General features: G+C 38.4%; 1 protein-coding gene across 1 annotated transcript in view; it reads right to left on the bottom strand.

Annotated features, from left to right (window-relative positions):
- Positions 1-11,362, bottom strand: part of LOC149786470 (uncharacterized) — a 42,171-nt gene extending 30,809 nt beyond the window's left edge. Inside the window, exons 1-2 of the mRNA XM_089976923.1 lie at positions 11,220-11,362; positions 10,538-10,672 (exon numbers count right to left, since the gene is read on the bottom strand). Of these exons, the coding sequence (XP_089833049.1) occupies positions 10,538-10,667 (130 nt within the window). The 5' untranslated portion in view covers positions 10,668-10,672; positions 11,220-11,362. The remainder of the gene's footprint in view (positions 1-10,537; positions 10,673-11,219) is intronic.
- Positions 11,363-20,269: the final 8,907 nt, after the last annotated feature.

Below are 20,269 nucleotides of genomic sequence, written 5' to 3'. Positions count from 1 at the left end.
TTCCTTACTATACCGTTAAACGAAGCATACCACTGAAGATCTTCATTTTACCAATTCATTGTAAAACAGTATTTACCAACTATTTGATTAAAAATGTTATTTTTAAACAACGATAAAGACAAACAATCTCTAGTTATCATCTTTCCATAACTGCATGTGATTAACATGTGACCAAACAACACATTTATTGGACTAAAGCATTTCACCAAAAAATGAAAAGCATTGCTTCAAATTCTGCAACTTTTATTAGCTATTCACACAAAGGGTTCTGACCACCCACCCACTACCCACTCAACTGTATTCACTATTGTATTTATATTTTATTGAAAGGCCTTTATTCCACTTAAGCATCTAACAAAATTAACCAAAATAAATTATCACTATTTCTCCATCATTTCAAATACAAGTATTAAACATAGATATTACCACAGGTGTATGTAGAAAAATAAGTCAACGAAAAACATAACAAAAATCATACAGAAAGAATGAATGCCGAAAATAGGAAAACCACGATGATAGCAATGATATTCATAACAAATCAGAACCACAGTTCTAACGTAAAAATCGAAACAATGAATGAAAAATAAGAAAGACATGTGATAATGGAACAATGCGAAAAGCAAATTAAATATTGGACCAAAAACTTACCCAAACATATTTTTACAAACATCTCCTCACCGGTTTGTGAACTATAGTAAAGTAAAGTATAGTAGTAAATAAAAGGCAGAATTTATTTTAAATGACTCTTTGGAATCTAGTCTTATATTAGGTCAGCCGCCTAAACCCTCGAAATAATGTTACGCATAAAAAATATCTTTTGCGGTCAGCGGCATAAAGAAAGTCACGGGAAAAGCGATCCTCTCCTGTTAAAGAAAGGATATTACCATCGCGTTCGATAGCACAACCACATAATCTAACTAGAGTGTAATCGAAATCACTCAGGATCAAATGGATTGACTTCATGGGGAATATAGTCGACTATTTAGACCCGCATGATTTCTCTGATTCCCAATGTGGTGAGTGCGAAAATAGAACAATATTTCCACCTCGTTGAACACTCAAATGAAAACCAAAGATTATATAACTAGAAATTTAGAAGCAAACTGGTTTGTTTTTGTAATGGACTTTACCGATAATATCAAACTATCTCGCACAAAATAAATTTAAATTTTCCTTATAGCATTTAAACATATTTTATTTTCTAAATTATGCAAAAGTGGTCGGGCTACAAGTTCTCACAATATTAGAAAGCACTTCCACCACAGTGATACAGATTAATCAAACATGACAAGTAGCAAAAGTATAAGGGAAAATACAGTAACCTATGAGTTTCTCTGAAACCTGACTGTGAGTTAAATGGAGAATTATATTTCTTTAAAAACTAACAAACATGAAGGGCAATGTGTTTTTAGAAACTTTTATAAAAGGTTGGTAAATCTGATTTAGACCAATAAGTGTTTGATGACGATCTATCACCTTGTTTAAAGACTGGGAACTCTTTAATTACTTTCAGATTAGCGGGAAATATTTTTATAGCAATACTTGCAATCTAGCAATTGAAAGACCAGCTACTTCAGTTAATAATAATAATAATAATAATAAGGACTTTGCATAGTGCCTAATCTTTAGAAGCTCATAGCGCTTTAAATTAGACGACACCTATAACATAAAAACATATTTAATGATATTATTACAAAAAACACCATGAAATTAAAAAACAAAAGAAACATGCTGAAAGTATTTAAGGTAGGGAGCATTAATAGGTCTTTAAGTTTGTTCTTGCAGTCGAAATAAGTGAGTTTTAAGAGCACTCTTGAATGGGATCACTATGTCTTTGTGTCTAAGTTCAGTGGGCAATTCATTCCACGTTGCTGGCCCCTGGTATGCAAAAGAACGTTGTCTATACGACTTCGTTTCCGTAGTGGGAATAATGAGTATACGATTGTCAGAAGAGGAGCGTAAGTATCCTGCTGGTGTATACACATGTGTGAGGTCGGATAGATATGTTGGTCTGGAGTCCGTCAGTGAAACGTAGCACAGCAAAAAAAAAAAACTTTGTATTTGATTCTGGATCGAATGGATAGCCAGTGTAGGGTATAGAGTAGCTGGGAGGTGTGCTCTGTTCGTGGTACTCTAAGTATGATCCGATCAGCTGTGTTTTGAACTTTTTGGAAGTTTCTGAAGTAGATATTAAGATGAACCACACAGAACTGAGTTACAATATTCCAATCTTGAAAGTTCTAATGAACATGCAAATGTTTTAATGGCATCAACTGAACGATATTTGCAAATGGAGCTGATGCATCTCAGCTCAAGATATGCAGCCTTGCATATGTTCATGACATGTTGGTGCAACGTGAGAGTACTGTCCAGAGTGACATCTAGGTTTCGTACTGACTATGTGAATTTAATGTTGGTATTACTGATATTTATTGTTTGATGTAAAGGATGTGACTGAGAAAGTCTTTGTTCTGTGATCAGAATGGCCTCAGTTTTATCATCATTCATCTGCAGCTTGTTACATGTCATCCATGATTTCACACCAGAAATGCACCTCTCTACACCTTGGGTGGTAGCATCAACTTCAGTTGGGTGGCTAGATTTGTATATGTGGGTGTCATCAGCATACAATTGGTGAGACACTGGATGATGATTTATGACACTTGAGAGCGGCTGAGTGTATAGAATGAAGAGAATAGGTCCAAGAACAGACCCTTGTGGAACACCACAACATATATTAACTGGACTGGAGCGTATTCCATTTGCAGACACAATGTGTGTCATGTTGACCAAGCATGACTTGAACCACAGTAAGGCTGTATCATGAATGCCAAATACATGCTGGAGACGGTAAAGTAATATACCATGGTATATTGTGTCACATGCTGAAGACAAATCAAGGAGGGTGAGGACTATAATCTTTCCGCTATCCAAAGCAGAGAGAATGTCATTAACTACTTTTAGAAGAGTAGTTTCAGTACTGTGGCAAGGGCGATATACAGATTGTACATGGCTAAAAAGACTGTTTGAATTCAAATGAGATACAAGCTGGGATAGAACAACCTTTTCTAAGATTTTTTATATGAATGGGAGATTAGAAACTGGGCGGTAGTTCTTTAAATCATTATGGTCTGGTGTTGGTTTCTTCAGATGAGGCTTTACAATGCCAGTTTTGAAAAATGACGGGAATTCCCCTGATGAGAGAGAAGTATTAATAACATCAGTTAGTGAAGGCAATATTGGATCTAAGCACTCAAGCAGCAGTGATGTTGGAATTGGATCAAGTTCACATGACTTTAATGCACTCTTCATCACGATTGTACGTGCGAAATCCATAGAGACAGGTTCAAATGCTGCTAATGGTTGCCGCTCAAATTCTGTATCCCAACTGCATGGTGACGACGAGTCAATTGAAATTGTCTTGCCAAGCTTATCTCTAATGGTTTGTACTTTGTCACAGAAGAAATTTGCCAAATAGGCCCGAAAAGCCGACTAGAGAGAAGGTAGTTGGAAGTGGTATACATTTGTTCCTTGACATTAGTTTGTTAGTAATCTCGAAGAGCTCTTTGCGGCTGGAACTTTCCATGATCTTAGTACTATAGTGGGTTGATTTCGCCGCATGGACTATGTTTGTGACGTTCTTCTTAGCGGCTTCATAGATTTCCTTATGAATAGTGAGTCTGGTGGAAAGCCAAAGCCTCTCATCTTTACGGCGGTCTCTTTTAGCAGTGCGAAGCTGGTCCCTGACACTGCTATACCATGGAGAACACTTTTGAATTGATACTCTGCACTTGGCGGCTGGGCATCTTTGTCAAGCATTGAACGCAGGCAGTTATCGAGTTGTTCTGCTATATAAGGAAGGCAAGTTCTTAGGTTTGCTTTTATGTCATGCATTAGTTTGGTTCTATTTATCATACGGAGGTTTCTCTCAGTAGCAAATAAAGGTGGAGAGTTAGGGACTGATACGTCAAGATGGCATATAATGCAGAGGTGATCTGATGAAAGTTAGTGGGATACCAGGGAGGAACGTAGAATATTATCATCAGGTCTATCAGTTGATAATTGGATTCTTTTTTGTGAGACTTCATCAAATCTCGTTGCTTTGGTGATCAAATATTACTCTAAACTGTCAGTTACATTTATGAACACATGTGTAAGAAATATGGAATGATATATGAGATGGGACTTTCTGCTGTGCGAAATCTATAAGGAATTAAACATCTTGTGATAAGTATGATTTTTTTCTAAGTATTAAAGTTAATGCTGTGAAAAATGTATCTTGATTTACAGTAATGTAATGCCTATGTACTAATTTGACTATCTTGTTCCAATTATAAAGGCAAAACAAAAATTCTTAACTATAATTAAAGTTACGAAAATGTTTCCATATTTTGCTGTAGTCAATTTTATTCTTAACGAATCACGACAAATACTCCATTTTAACTTATCTCGTTTGTTTCTTTAAACGAAGTTTAGTGTTGGTTGTTGTAACTTCATTTATTAGGAAATCAAGCAGTTTCACGGCTTCCGTTATTTCAGAATAATGCCTGACAGGTTGCATTAGTCTCTTCATCTATTTACATGTAATTGTAGTTTAATTTCTTGCCCACATTCTCTTCTTGCATTACGTTCCCTATCATTACATGGAAAGTTACAGTTTGTTTATCAGCTGATGGAATCATATTCAATACCTGATCGATATTTATAGCCGAATTTTGTCTCAGTTCAAAATTGGTTGCCTTTTCAAGCTGGCTTTGTAACTAAATATGCTTCTCATTTCTTTGACATATGACTTCTCAATAAAAATCACACCATCATCACCAACAGCATAATAAAATCTGACGTGTGAGTGTGAAATATATTGCTGACACATTTTCTTTTAGCCATAGCCTTTTTGTCTAAAATTAATTTATCAAATAAGTTTTAATTAGTGTTTTTAACAATGAACAATGAAAAATACATTAAGGATTACCTTTTTATTGTTTTTTTTTTAATTCAACGATGTATGGACTAAAAACAAAGATGTGCAAACTATATAATACAGGATGCAGATTATGCAAAGTTCGCACAGCGTTTTCCGGTTCATAATTCGTTGAATTTAAAAAAATAAACAGTCAATCCTTATAATTTAATCTCAACAGTATAAATAGATAAAATTATTTTATTTAATCATATTTTGAATTTCATTCGTTCATAAGGCGCAATAATACAGAACAGTGAAGATAGATTCATTATATACATCAACAGCCAATCGGAAGAAAGCATTGTTTTTAAAACTACGCCCACTTCTCAGTTAAAGACGAGACTACAACCGATTTATTTTAAAAAAATCAAAAACCATATTTGCACGATAGAAATCGTCGTCAACATGCACTGTTTAGTTGTTTTCAGTCAAAACACGATTTTGTTTTTCATTTTCATCAATGTTTAGGACTTGTTATGTATATTTAATTTGCTTTGTTAGTTAGTTTTACTGTAATTTTTATTTATTTCATTACATGCTATTGTAATGAAACATTGTATGTTGGACTGGACCTTCTCTAAAATTGAGTTCATTTCTGCTTGACCCAAATTTACTTTTTTAATTTTATTCTGTTTAAACAACAAATACATAGCGAAATTATTCTCTATGTGTATGGAATTAAAATCAGTATTATTATTAATAGAGGTAAATATGTTTTTTATGGTCTAGGTGTAGGTTTTGGAATTTCTTAAGTGAATCTATGCTATAATTTATATTTTGTAAACATCAGGATCATTCTAGAAGGTTTTTTTCCAGTAGGTTTTTTTATTATAGAAAATGCTAATTGTGACCTTACATCGAGTAGAGAACTATGTAATCTTGTAACTTTAAGTTTTATTATATATTGTGTCCAGTATTTCATTTTTGAGCTGGAAAATTGATTTTTTCACATTATTGAATAGAAGTGATTATTTTGTCTGGAAAGACAAAAGTGCTCCGATGAAATTCTTGGATAGAGACATTAACTGGAATTTATAGTGAATTCCATCCTAGAAGGATATAATAATAATAATAATTAGGACTTTGTATAGCGCCTAATCTGTAGAAGCTCTAAGCACTTTACAACATTAGCCAACACCTATAAGATAAAAAACACTTATAATGATATGATTACAAAAACAAAAAGCATGAAATTAGAAAACATAAAAAAACATGCTGAGAATATTTAAGGTAGGAAACATGAAAAATGACGGGAATTCCCCTGATGAGAGAGAAGTATTAATAACATCAGTTAGTGAAGGCAATATTGGATCTAAGCACTCAAGCAGCAGTGATGTTGGAATTGGATCAAGTTCACATGACTTTAATGCACTCTTCATCACGATTGTACGTACGAAATCCATAGAGACAGGTTCAAATGCTGCTAATGGTTGCCGCTCAAATTCTTTACATAACTGTATGGTGACGACGAGTCAACTGAAATTGTCTTGTCAAGCTTATCTCTAATGGTTTGTACTTTGTCACGGAAGAAATTTGCAAACATGTCCGGAAGGTCAACTGCAGAGAAGGTAGTTGGAAGTGGTGTAGATTTGTTCCTCGACATTAGCTTGTTAGTAATCTCAAAGAGCTCTTTGCAGCTGGAACTTCCCATGATCTTAGTAGTGCAGTGGGCTGATTTCGCTGCATGGACTAATTTTGTGACATTCTTCTTAGCGGCTTCATAGATTTGCTTATGAATAGTGAGTCTGGTGGAAAGCCAAAGCCTCTCAGCTTTACGGGGTCTCTTTTAGCGGTGCGAATCTGGTCCCTGACACTGCTATACCATGGCGAACACTTTTGAATTGATACTCTGCACTTGGTAGCTGGGGCATGTTTGTCGAGCAATGAACGTAGGCAGTTATCGAATTGTTCTGCTGTATAAGGTAGGCAAGTTGTTAGGTTTGCTTAGATGTCATACATTAGTTTGGTTCTATTTAACATACGGAGGTTTCTCTTAGTACCAGATAAAGGTGGAGAGTAAGGGACTGATACGTCAAGATGGCATATAATGCAGATGTGATCTGATGCAAGTTCATGGGATACCAGGGAAGACAGTATAATGTTATCATCAGGTCTATGAAGAACCCAGTCTAAAAGGTGACCATATTTATGGGTGGGTTGGTTAACTGACTGTTTGAGGTTGAAAACATTGAAAGAATCTAGGAGTTTTGATGTGTTTGGGTTTCCGGGACAGACAAAGTGAAAGTTGAAATCTCCAAGAATAATCAGGTTGCCACCTATCGAATTTCCATACTCCAGGAGATTCGGAAACTGCTCTAAAAAAAGAGAGATTCGGTCAGCTTGTTTTATCTACTAGGAGGAGGACGGTATAGGCAGAAAAAAATGGACTGACCTTTGTTCCAGTATGAGTGTGGTTTGGACTAGGTCAAACGATTTGTGGTCAAAATTAAATGTTGTGGTGTGGTTAAGACGTTTGATCATGGAGTTCTTTGTGATGACAGCAATTCCACCTCCACGAGGGTTACGGGGGAACGACTTGATGGAGTAACCAGTGGGTGTTAGATCCGTACACATGGGCTCATCGACTGATGTTTTTAGACATGTTTCTTTTAATGAAAAAGACGTCAATATTCTGGTCGTTGATAAAATTAACTATCTGAATGCGCTTTTCCGGTGGTCCTACTGACTGGGCATTGAATAATGCAATACGCAGAGGTATCTCTTGGATAGTTGACACAAAGGTTGACGAATTTAATAGGGATTTGAATTAGGTTATCTAAATTAACGGTCGAATTTTTAAATTGTTGAGTCGGAAAGGGAATAAGGGAGATAACTGGGATTCTTCTTCCTGTTCTACGCCGGCTAGCTTTGAAACGACGTTTCTTTTTTCGCTTTTGTTACTGTGATTCAAAAAAAGACTGTTGTCACTTTAACCCTCTATAAACTACCACAAACACATATCATCGTCTTCAGTTTTGGATTTATTCTGGTCTTCTACTGAATTTTATTCAGGTCTTTAAATTAATAGGACTTGTGTCTGCAATACTTTGATTATTTTGAGACTTAATTCGCATATCGTAAGTTTATTTTTTCTTCTAAATTTTCACTTTGTATTTTAGGGAAATAAATTATTTTGTTAAATGTTACAAAGCTTGTTGTCTTTCACCCTTTTCTGTTACTTGTTTTGAGTACATAGACTCGTAACAAACTGTATACAAATCACCTTTCAAAATTCCATTTTGTACTGTACCATTATGTCTGCACATCAAGAAATGCACGCAGACCATGTTTATTTATTCACTTAAAGTGAAATTGATTTGTAGCGTATCTCATTCATTTGAAAAAAGGTGAAGTATTTGGTTCATGATTAAAATCGTATGTAAGAAGACTATACATTTTCAAATGATTGTGTTGAGCTTCTAACGCGAATGGTGTCGTTTCGAACATGTTTATGGCACACAATATTTTTCTCCTTTTTATTTTAATTTTATTTTATTCTACAAAACAAATATCAAATTTCCATATTGTCGTAGTATGCAGGTTTAATATCATATCTCAATACCTACACACACTGATAAATTTCTCACGGTACCGGCATGACTTTCACATCAAGATATGCTAGTAGACAACGTTTTGTCATTCATTTAAAGTGTATTATACTTGTAGCATTAGCAAAAATATCTCATTTATTTGAAAATTGTCCAGTATGTGTCTCATAGTTAATAAATCTGAGTTTGAGCCGGGACCGGCGTTTGGGGGTGGCAAGTGGGGCGACTGTCCTAGGCCCCGCTGTTGAGGGGGCCCGTCGCTTCAGGCCTAAGGTCGTCCTTACGAGTTTGTCAAGCTATATTCTCCGGTAAATTGGAAACGCTGATACAGGCCGCACGTAATGCACGCAAATCGCGAAAGTTGATCTAGTGTGGACATAATCAGTGTTTGCAGTAGCATACCAATCGAGATACCGATACTCTAGCCCCCCGCGGTCATAGTCGGCCCTAGGCCCCACTAACTCCTAACGCCGCCTCTGATTTGAGTGATCCAATATTCTTTTCTTGAGAAATATGTATAATAAAGTATTGCTTTAAAAAATAGTGTTCACACCCTCAAAAAAAATAATAATTCAAAATTCAAAAGGGTCTGGCCAATGAGAACCTTAAATCGTAACGACAAAAGATTTTTTTTATTATATCACATTAAACCTAATGCTTTGATTCAATCGTGCTTCTGTCAGGCATGAGCTGTCCTGCAAGAAAGAAATAAGTCCGTCCTACCTTTGTCATCATTCGTTACCGTTGAATAAATTTCATTAGCCGACAATGTTAAACAGCAATGAACACTATCTTCTCCATATCTCACATAACGTTTGTAAGCTTACAACACATCAGCAGGTGTACGCTGTCAAAAACTCTGATGTAAATTTGCTGTTATTCAGGTTAATTACCAAAAAAGTAGTTATTTTTTTCCATTCATGTATCTCCAGTCATGGTTTGGAGGAATGTTAAAGTTTTTACAGGTTATGTTAAATGTTTTAGATTTATGTTTTGCTAGTTGTGTTAAATGAGTGTGAAAATTTGAGCATTCAGACAAAGCAGTTTGGTTACCTTAAAATAGATATGAGTTTAATTAATTTTTTTTCCAAATTGTGGCGTATTACAGTGATCTGATTCTGTTAATAAAGTGAGCACCGTCAAATTGTAAAGTACACTCACCAGACATGTCTTACGTTTTGCATGTCGAATGTTATTTGCCTTTGGTGTCAAAGATTTTCGTCTGTTTAAATATTTGTGCCAAGTCATGGTTAACTGGAGCGCCTAAATTACACTGACAAAAAAGGTACTTAACCATAAAAGAAAAAAATGTTCCTACATGAAATATTGTAATATTGTTTAACATTATTGAACGACAGTCCCAAAACGAACCACCCACCTTAGTAAAGCTCTCGATAATTTAGAAAATGAACATTTAATAATAATAATAATAATAATAGCAAGAGCAAAAATAATATTATTTAAAACTTGAAGATTACCTAATTTCCCGAATTATATATATATATATATATATATATATATATATATATATATATATATATATATATATATATATATATATATCTGTGTTTGTGTGTGAATGAAGGACCGAGAGCATATAAAAAACATTGAAACTACCTTGAACTTCCTAACTCTGTCTCTCTCTCTCGCCAGTGGAGGGGCCCTGAGTGGCCGGGTGGCCACTGATCATTGCCATCTCACCTCTGTCTGTGTGGGTTCGAGTCTCGTGTTCGGGCACTGTGGGTATGTGAGAAAGCTTGCCAGTAGCTTCTCGTGGGTCGGTATTTCTCGGGATCTTCCTCCATCATTTATACTGGCCGCCATGTATAGCCTATATGATGCTGGAAAATGGCGTTAAACCCTACAACAATAACAACAACTCTCGCCAGTGGAAACCTACGAGAACATTTTCGATACTGGCCTAATCGATTAGCAGCGTGTGAATACGTAATGGGAACGTGCATTAATGACTGAATTACACATTTCCGAATCGCAGTCTAAAAAATGTAATACTTACGTCACTTACCAATAATGTAGTCATACGATTGGTTCAGATTTCTCGTTGACAGAGGTGGTACACGTCCCCGATCTCTAGTAAACAACATGGTGGCAATGCCCAGGATGCAGACAAGTATGGCTTTTGTCACATTTTCCATCTCGACTGAGAAAAAAAAAGTATATCAACATGAAAATAGGGTATAGGAGGCTGGAAAATGGCATGGCAGCCACATCAGTTCATTAAAAGGATAGTTGCATCTGAATAACAACGGAATCATTCAGAGTTTGCACTGTTATGTATTACAGATTTTATTTCATTCTGATGCTTCGGTTTTGTTGAATATATTTAAGATGAGGATGGAATGAATCATTGATTCCCTTTACCATAAACAACGATATATTTGTGTCTGTGTGGGTGGGGGAGGTCCTTGGATATCAGACAATACGACTGAACTGGTCTATCACAGAACGGAGGTTGTACCGTTATCGCGCACACATAAACGTGCTCATAACAGCCAAAATCTTCATCTACCGCCTTTTAAGCAGCTTCCGAATTAGAAAATAGTTCTGACGCTCATGTATATAGCATGTTTGTGGACACCGAGAGTAAGATTTGTTTGGTATGAAAACGAAAGTATACCTCGACACGTCGTACATAATACTAAAGGCGAAGATACCGACAGAAATGTGTTTGGGGTGTTTGCTTCTACCTGTCTGTTCGTATCAGCTGGCACACTTGTTCCAAGTATTTATCGAGAGAGAGTCAGTTTCTCAAGGATCCTATAATAACCGCTGCCTTTGAACGCTACATGTATGATTAGTCACCGAGATAAGTACCTGACCAGAAACTGGGTCATTTTCAAGCTATCTACGAATCTGTCTTACCGGTAACAGTGTCATACAGACTATGAAGGTGCGAAATCGTTGGAACCAATCGCATAATTTCTTCCAAAAAGTGCGTCACGTGCTCATGACATCACACACAAAACCAGATTCAGCAGCTGTAAATATGGCGTCAAAAGATGAAAATCGACCATCAAAAATGAGCACTGACGTGCCCAGAACTTCTGGAAGTACACACTATCAGAAGTTATAGTGATATCAATAAACAGATTTGTATTTCAATTTCTTGAAAAAATTACACCAATTTGTGTAGTGTAGATGTACTTAACAGTTGCCAATTATAAATTATCATTGCATCCGTACCCACCCACCCACCCAGAATGGATGGTTTATTAAAGAAAAGAAATGAGATTCTATTCATGGCCGTTTGGAAGAAAAAATGTTTTAGAATTGTAGTAAGTAACTTTTTGTTCATGGATTCTGTGTTCCAGTCTAAAATGTATATAACAAAACTTATATTAACAATTTGAACCATCCTTTAAAACATCGTACGGCTGCCGTTTACCACATCTGGAAAGACTATAAGGTGACGCTGTACAGTTTCATATTTTACATGAGTTAGCATTTTAAAGAAAATAATTTCCCCGGCTTTCCTCAATGGTTATTTGGTAATTCATTCATTGCACTTTCAGAAGCTGGTATTATCTAGTCTGGCAAAATTAATTTTCCTTATAGTAATAGCTGGTAAAGATAGCGTACTTTAGGCAAATCCAGGCTGATTTTTGGAGCACAAGGGAGCAGTCATTTTAGTTAGCAGTGTGCTTAGATCATTTACAATTTCCAAAAGTACAATATCCATAGAAATGTCATCCACATTACACTAAAGTAGTATGGAGGTTAGGCCGATAAATCAGCCCTTCACCCGTGATGATATTGATGTTGGGGTGAGTGGCTGATTTCACCTATTCATTAAAAGCTGCAATTATCGGAAGACACTTTTAAATGCACACGTCGGTGTACATTTTGCACACCGGTATTTTTCGCGGCTGTTGAGCTCCCGCCGGCTGAAGGAGCAGCAGAGGGGGTGGACAGACCGAAACACATTTATGGATAACCCTCTCCAGTAAACTATTTCTCGATAGAGTGTTTCGACGACGAAATAAACCCTTCTATTCAGATCATAGAGTAAAAAAAAAAATATCTCTGAAATTCGGAGAGACTCTCCTCGAGAATTTTTTTGAATTTCCGGACACCCCCCCCCCCCCGCTGCAACACGAAAACATTTTTATGTTAACGGAATTAAATCATTGATAAATAAATAATGGCAAATATCGGAGAAGCACTCACAACTAGATTGGCACGACAACGACTAGCCGCGATCAAAAAATTTCTTCCGGTTCGTGATTCCGTCAGAGAAAAATTAAAAGCAAGACAAGAAGCGCGAGTTGAGTTTGCAACATCTGCGGAGGAATTATTTAAGCCTATTACAGCAGCTACTGGTGAAGTTAAAACTGCAATTGTAGGAAAACCTGACCCTGCTGACCCTACCAAATCAAAACGAGGGTTACTTCAAGCAATAGAAGAACTTAAACAGCAACAGGTAGATGATGCAGGTGCCGCAGCTGATGCAGGTGCCGCTGGCGTAGTGACAGTTGCTAAGGAAACATTTATTAATAAATTTACCGAAGATGGTATTACTGAAATAAAAAATATTCCGCTTACTAACATAGATGAGCTTAGGGAGTTTTCTGCTTGGATTGTCTTAAATTATCCTCACCGGCAAGAATTTCTAAAACCAGGAGCTGGCTCGGGTATGACTCAGGGTGAGTGGCGGGATTATGTTTATAAAGTAAACCGAGGCATTTCTCGAATATCTAGCATTGATGATACCTATAATTTTATAAAAACTGGCGTAATTGGGGTTAATAAGGAACTAAGAGACCAACGAAAGGAGGCAAAGGAAAGGGAAAGGCAGGCAAAAATACAGGAAAAGGAAATGAAAAAGCAGGCAAAAATACCGGCGAAGAAAAAACAAGCTCTAAAACAGACCCCGCAAATGACACTGCCCGATCCAGTGCCTGAATTTTTATCGCGTGAACAAATGGGCGCTAGCGCTCCCGATGACGATGATGATTTTTCCACTCCTGTTTCGTCGCCCATTCCGCCGCCCGAACCAATACTAGAAGAATTACTCGCGGAAAGAGATAACCTGTTAAGGCAAAAGTCCGATCTTTTAAGAAATGCAAAAAAAACAGAGAAACTGGACCAAAGCAATCCGAAAAATAAGGATAAACACGAAGCCGCAATTGCTGCATATGATAGAAATAAAGGAGAAATTAACGCAATAGAAAAAAAAATTCAGGAATTAGAACAACAAGAAAAAGAGAAAACAGGCAGCGGATATAATAACCACATCTGTCCTGATAGCGTCGTCAACGATGTGTCCAGACTAGAAGTTCTCATCGGAGGAAAACGCGCCGGAAACAACTCCCCAGAAATTATAAATGAGGCCGCAGGTATCTGTCAGCGACTATTTCAGCGTGGTCTCGTGGACATAAGTATATACCGGGGACTCGTTGATGAACTCGTGGACAGTTACTACAGCGACTAGCAAATTTAGTTAGAGAAACAATAATTAAATAAAATGATCATACACAACCCAAGAGCGATGTCGGTTCGCGTAGTAAACTCGCGATTACCAGTTTATAAAGCAACATACGGAGATGGTCTTGGTGATGTTGTTCAGGGTTTGTTTAGAAGAATACCGCCTAAGGCAGTGCCAATTGCGAAACAGTTGTCGATGAAAGCTATTGATGTTATAAAAGATAAAGTACTTGGTACAGTTGGTAATCTTGCGGGTACCGCATTCACGTCTGTCAAGGATAGATTAGCACAGTTAGTTCGTAAAAAAGCTAAACCGGCGCCAGTAAAATTACCGTCAACTGAGCTTATGCCCGCGGATGTCAGTAAAGTAATAAATGCCGCCGCAACACAAAAACTTGCAGAGCTTGTAAACCAAATACCCGAGCAAATAAATACGAGTTTGATATCGGGAAGCGGAGTTTCCCAAAGCCGTCTTCGTTTTAGACGACAATAAATTATATAAAATGTTCAAGCGTGTATCTGATCCCGCGTTCGATATGGATTCACCAATACTTAAAGACGAATCTGTGCGCGATTATCAGTATTATTCTTATGAAGCACAAACACCTAATCAGCGTGGGCGAATTGAATTACGAGTTCAAGACACAAGCAGATACTTTTTGCCCGCCGAAGCATTTCTTGAAGTAACGGGTGAACTTGTAACCGATGTTGACGCTAATACAGCATACGCAGCTGCCGTTCAAGTTGGTTTTGTTAATAACGGCATTATGGCGTTGTTTAGAAGTGCTTCATATATGATTGATGGAAAAGAAATTGAAACGATTCAGGATAATGTTGACGTTGCCACAACAATCTTGGGATTAGCGAGATACTCAGATGATTACACTAGATCAGCTGGTCCGACTATGATGTTCGCTAAAGATAATAATGATCTTCCGGAAGGAATACCTTTTACTAGATATTCAATGTTAGCTAACTCTTTTGCAGAAAATGCTAATAAGGTGGCAGGTACTGAAGACAAACCAGGAGTTGTTACAGCTGTCTCGGCGTCAAATTCTAATTACAATCTTGGTTTTGCTACGCGTAAATTAATGCTAAAAGACAACGAGAGAAGATTTTCATGCGCAATTCCGCTGTCTCACATCTTTGGGTTCTGCAGAAATGTCAGAAAGGTTATTTATGGGGTCAATCATACGGTTGTACTTCAACGAAAGGGTGACGACAACGACGCTATCTGGCATGCCGCCGGTGCTGCTGCCGGTAAAGTAATATTATTCAAGCTTGCGCTGTGGATGCCAGTAATGTCCCCATCGCTTGTTGAAGAGCAACGATTACTTTCTTTTATGGACACAGGTGGCAAATCACTGATATCGTGGTTGACAACAACAACAGATTCCATTCAAGGTGCTGGTGCTGGGCAGTTTACTTGGCATATAGCATCACAGCAGGGAGTATCAGCACCGCGACATATTTTCGTAGCGCTCCAGGCTAACGCAAGAGTAAATTCACAGGCACGTTCTCATATGATATTTGACAAACTTGCTGTCTCTGAGGTTTCACTGCGGATAAACGGACATCAGGAACCATCCGAAGACATAATAATAAATTATGCCCAAAATCAGGTTGCGCGTGCGTATCATCGTCTGATGACATTTATGGGTCGCGATCAGAATGTCGACACTGGTCTGCAAATATCACAATTGGATTTCACAACGTTGTATCCCATTTATTACTTCTCACTCGAGCATATGGATCTAACCAAACAATCTGTCGTTGATATTCACTTCCGGGCTAACGTCGGTGAGTTTCCTGCCGCAGTTGTTGGTCCACCTGCATTTCCTGCTGGTTTTAGAGCTGTCGCGGTTATACTCTCCGATAAAGCAATGCTGCTTGAAGGTGTTGGCGGACGAATGAGAGTTATTGACGCTCCCGTAGAAAACATGTGATGTTTTTCAAAAACATATAACAATTAGATTAGTTTCTGAAATATAATGTCATACAGTCATGTTAATGTCACCTTGACTTCCGGTCAGACAAAGAAATTGCAATCGAAACGCGCAAGCACGTGCGGGACATCAATAACGTTAAAACGAGATCAGATTACTGGTGGTCCAAACAAGCTGTCGTTGACTAATACTCAGATTAAACATTTTAATAAGGCACTAACAGCAAAAACCGGTGTCCGACTTGATTTCTCTGCTGCAGCTATCTCCGACATGACTAAAACCGGTGGAATATTTCCGTTCCTCGCAGCGTTACCGGCGTTGATTGCCGCGGCAGCACCAGCAGTAGCAAAGGCGGCAGCACTTGGTGCAGTTGGAACCGCAGCTGGAATGGCACTAAAGAAAGCAACCGGACACGGGTACAAAAAAAAGGGCAAATCCGCCACCGGATCAGGTCTAAGACTACCGGGAACTCCCGCATCATGGTATCCAAAAAATTTCTAAAACACAAAGTGTCCCCGATGTTGAAGCTTCCAGCTTCCAATTTTGATTTACTCGATGCTGTTAAAAAATTGCGCATAAAACATTTCCGGGGGGTATTTATGCGAGATCAATTACCGCAACAACCGAATAATCCAGAAACTGGCATTATCAATCTCGACAACAAAGACGGTCCTGGAACTCACTGGGTTGCTTACGCGATCGATCCACGCGGAATTATTTATTTCGATTCGTACGGGCTAGCACCGCCAACTGAGTTTCTCAGGTATGTCAGCAGATTTTTTAATGTTCCAGTGTGGCAGTCGACGTTACCAACACAAACATTAGTTGATCCGCCCATTTGTGGGAGGGAGGTTTTAAATGTTCTTGATGCAATCTCAAGAAATCCAGCAACTCCTCCTCATAAAGTAGTGTATGAATATACCGCATCGAGAAATGCTAGCATTTGAAAAACAGCAATAACAAATAATGGTAGATATTTACGGAAGACCTTTCACACGAAGAGGTAAACCAAGCACAGATGTTGATCTCTCAAAATATGCGACCCGAGATGAAGTCGATAATCTTTTGAATCTAGCCGGAGTTGACCCAGATGAAGTTGCTGTTTTTCAGGACAAGCAAGGAAAACTAAAAACTAGCAACATCAAGTGGAATGATTTAATCCGTAATGTTCGTATAGCTGTCCCTGGTAACTTTCCCGTTTTTACTGACCGTGGTAGCATCAGGGATTCAAGTATATCGAACAAAATCATCAAAGACATCAACGATGAAATTAAAAACTGTGTGAAAAAAACCGGCGACGTAATGACCGGCGAACTCAGCATGAGCGGCAACAAAATAACCATTCTAAAAAATCCGGAAGGTCTCGAAGATGCCGCAAATAAACAATACGTCGACACGCAGTACCAACTCGTTGCTGGCCTAGTCAGCGACAGAGTAATAAAATCCGGCGACGTAATGACCGGCGAACTCAGCATGAGCGGCAACAAAATAACCGCGTTAGCGAATCCAAGAATCCGACCAGGATGCGTCAAACAAACAATATGTGGACACAAGCGATAGCGCCATCAACGGTAAACTAAATACGCTGCGGTCAGAGTATGATGTTCACATGAACGGGTTTAAAAGACTCCAAAGAAACTTTCAAAAAACTAGTGAAGCCGTGGATAAGTTCCTTGGGACTCCTCCCGTCGATGTAAAACTCGCTGAAATCAAGACCGACATTAACACGATCAAACAAACACAGCACGATATCGTATCGGGTATTCCTGAGATCGTTAACAAAACCAGTTTGATTAAGGTCCCCGTTGGAGTTACTCCCGGGCATATCACCAACATCGTATTCACGGTATCATCGGGATTCGCAACATGGTCACGACAAAATAACACTATCAAATATACAGCAACAGCCACCGGTGTTTACAGGTTGTCTGTGTTTTCAGCCGCTAAATTTGAAATCTACACAACATATCCTTGGAGACATACCATCGATAAGTATTCCGGGGTTGTAACCGTAATACTAAACAGCGGAACCGAAGAAATATTTATACTTGAAGCCGAAGACGAGAAATTAACCGCAACATCTTACTGGTGGTGTTTGGAATTCATCGCTGCAACGCCTCAATTGGTTACCGCGTAATTGAAAATCGTCAGCTATTTTAAATAATGTCACCAGATGCTCAACAATATCGGTATAATCAAGTCCGTGAGTGGCAATCTGAGTTAAAAACTGTCATCGAAGTAGCCAGTCAAAAGGTAAAAAAATACCGCAGACGCATAACAGTGTTAGACATTATGGTTTATTCAGTATCTGCCGTTGTTGCATCCGCGGGAGTAATACTATCAGCGGTCACTCCGGTAATTGCAGTCGCGGCCACGATCTCTGTTTGTACGACCACTACCGCGGCAGGAGTTTTCGGCATCATAGCAAAAAAAATATCCTCGTGCGCTACCACAAAATTACACGATTACACGACAAAATTAAATACAGCCACGACCGCATATCAGAAATTATCATCGTTGATATCATCATCGTTAGACGTGCAAGGTAGCGACGCCGCGTCGATATCAGATTCTGAATTCAAACTAATGTCAGATGTGTACAATGACTATTTGAAAACTAAACAAATAAATAATGTCAATAGAACTGCTTCAACAAATAGTCACAAACACAACACCGGTAAGGACCACAATGATCTCAATGTCCTCGACTAAACCACAATTTGGTATTAATTTTCGAACTCCAATTCCAGTGAGTGAAATCGCGTTGGCAAAGCTCAGTGTGTATCACAGCTGGCCTAATATCAGGTCGGCATCATTTGGCGGTCAGCAGCCGAATAATTCGTTTGTTTTCTCGTACAAAAACAAACCCAATGACACTCCAGAATGGGATACAATTACACTTCCCACTGGGAGTTATCAGATCGAAGAAATCAATAATGAGATACAACGCCAAATAAAACGAATCACCGGTAAGGAAGCCAAAATATCTGTGACCGCGCACGAACCAACGATGTCTACGGTCATTGAAATCTCAACACCGGGATACGCCGTGGATATTTATAACAGCTCAATCCGAACATTATTAGGATGGCCACAAAAACGACCCGAGGTCGAACCGGGTCCACCACCACCTAAAAAATCGGATTTTATGACCGATAAGGAAGAACTACACGACCTCGAGTACAATTATTATTTACTCCTTGCAGATCAATTACTAGCAGGAAAAAGTACTTTAATGCCCGATACTTGGAGTATAGAAGCTCCACGTGGGGGGCAGGAGCTCCGTGTTTACCGTCTAGATGATATAGAATCTGAATTATTTATTCCGATCAATCTAGTACATAAACAACAGCTACAACTCCTGCGAGTATATTTCCAAGATTATATTTCTGATTTAACAAGTCCGCGTGATAATATTATCACAACCATAGAAAAACTAAACAAACTCGCATCCGCCATGGAAACTATAAATCTAAGAATAATTCAGGCTTTACTGGATCTTAAAGACCACATCGATGATAATTATAGACAGATAGCCAGAGCAGATTTTGCAATTAAATATGGTATTCCCGTGAATGATATTTCAGATTTTAAATTTCCTGGATATAACGCGCCCACGCTGAGAAAATCAGTCTCTGATCTTGTCGTGGAATCTTTCGAAGATATTCTTGCCGCGTACGAACGAATAAAACCACAACCAGATATCCTCAAGCACGACAACAGCACAGCATCCGATGGCAGACACATCTCACCCGGGATCGTAAATATCACAGATGTTATCGCGGTCAATCTTGTATGTGACGTCATCGACGGTAGCTACAGCGCATCAGATAATACTACCCCGGAACAAGGGTTTATCCTGTATACGTTCACACCAAAAGACCCCCCTGGTTTTCTGATTGTGCAAGAACCAATCAATCCGGTCTATCTGCGGTGTAATACCGCGTGGTTGTCAACGATAAATTTCAAACTTGCCGACCACCGGGGAAATTTGTTGGACCTGCGTGGCGAGACTGTCTCCGTGAACTTACTGGTGAAGTCCTAAAATGGAACTCTTCGAGTTCTGGCGCGAGTTTCTCGTGCGCGCGCGCATTTAAAAAAAACAGTTGTGTATAATGTGTGAATACATTCACGCACGAGTTCGTATTGTTGATAAGCAAATTCTTCACACGGCAATAAAAACCGCATTCGGAGACCCCCCGGAACAGTATTTCCCCGTTAAAATAATCGTTGACGTGTATGGCAATGAAGACTTCTTGTTGACGCCGTCACAATTGACGCAGTTACAGCAAAATCATATGATCACAGTTTGGTGTCAACGAGAACAGATTATGAACTATTCTCATTGTTGTATTGATGCTGAAACG

Source organism: Sinohyriopsis cumingii, chromosome 12 (genome assembly GCF_028554795.1).
Source record: "Sinohyriopsis cumingii isolate HCF-2022 chromosome 12, ASM2855479v2, whole genome shotgun sequence".
Taxonomy (NCBI): Eukaryota; Metazoa; Mollusca; class Bivalvia; order Unionida; family Unionidae; genus Sinohyriopsis; species Sinohyriopsis cumingii.
Note: the sequence above shows the minus strand (reverse complement) of the source record. Positions and strands in the feature narration are given on the sequence as shown.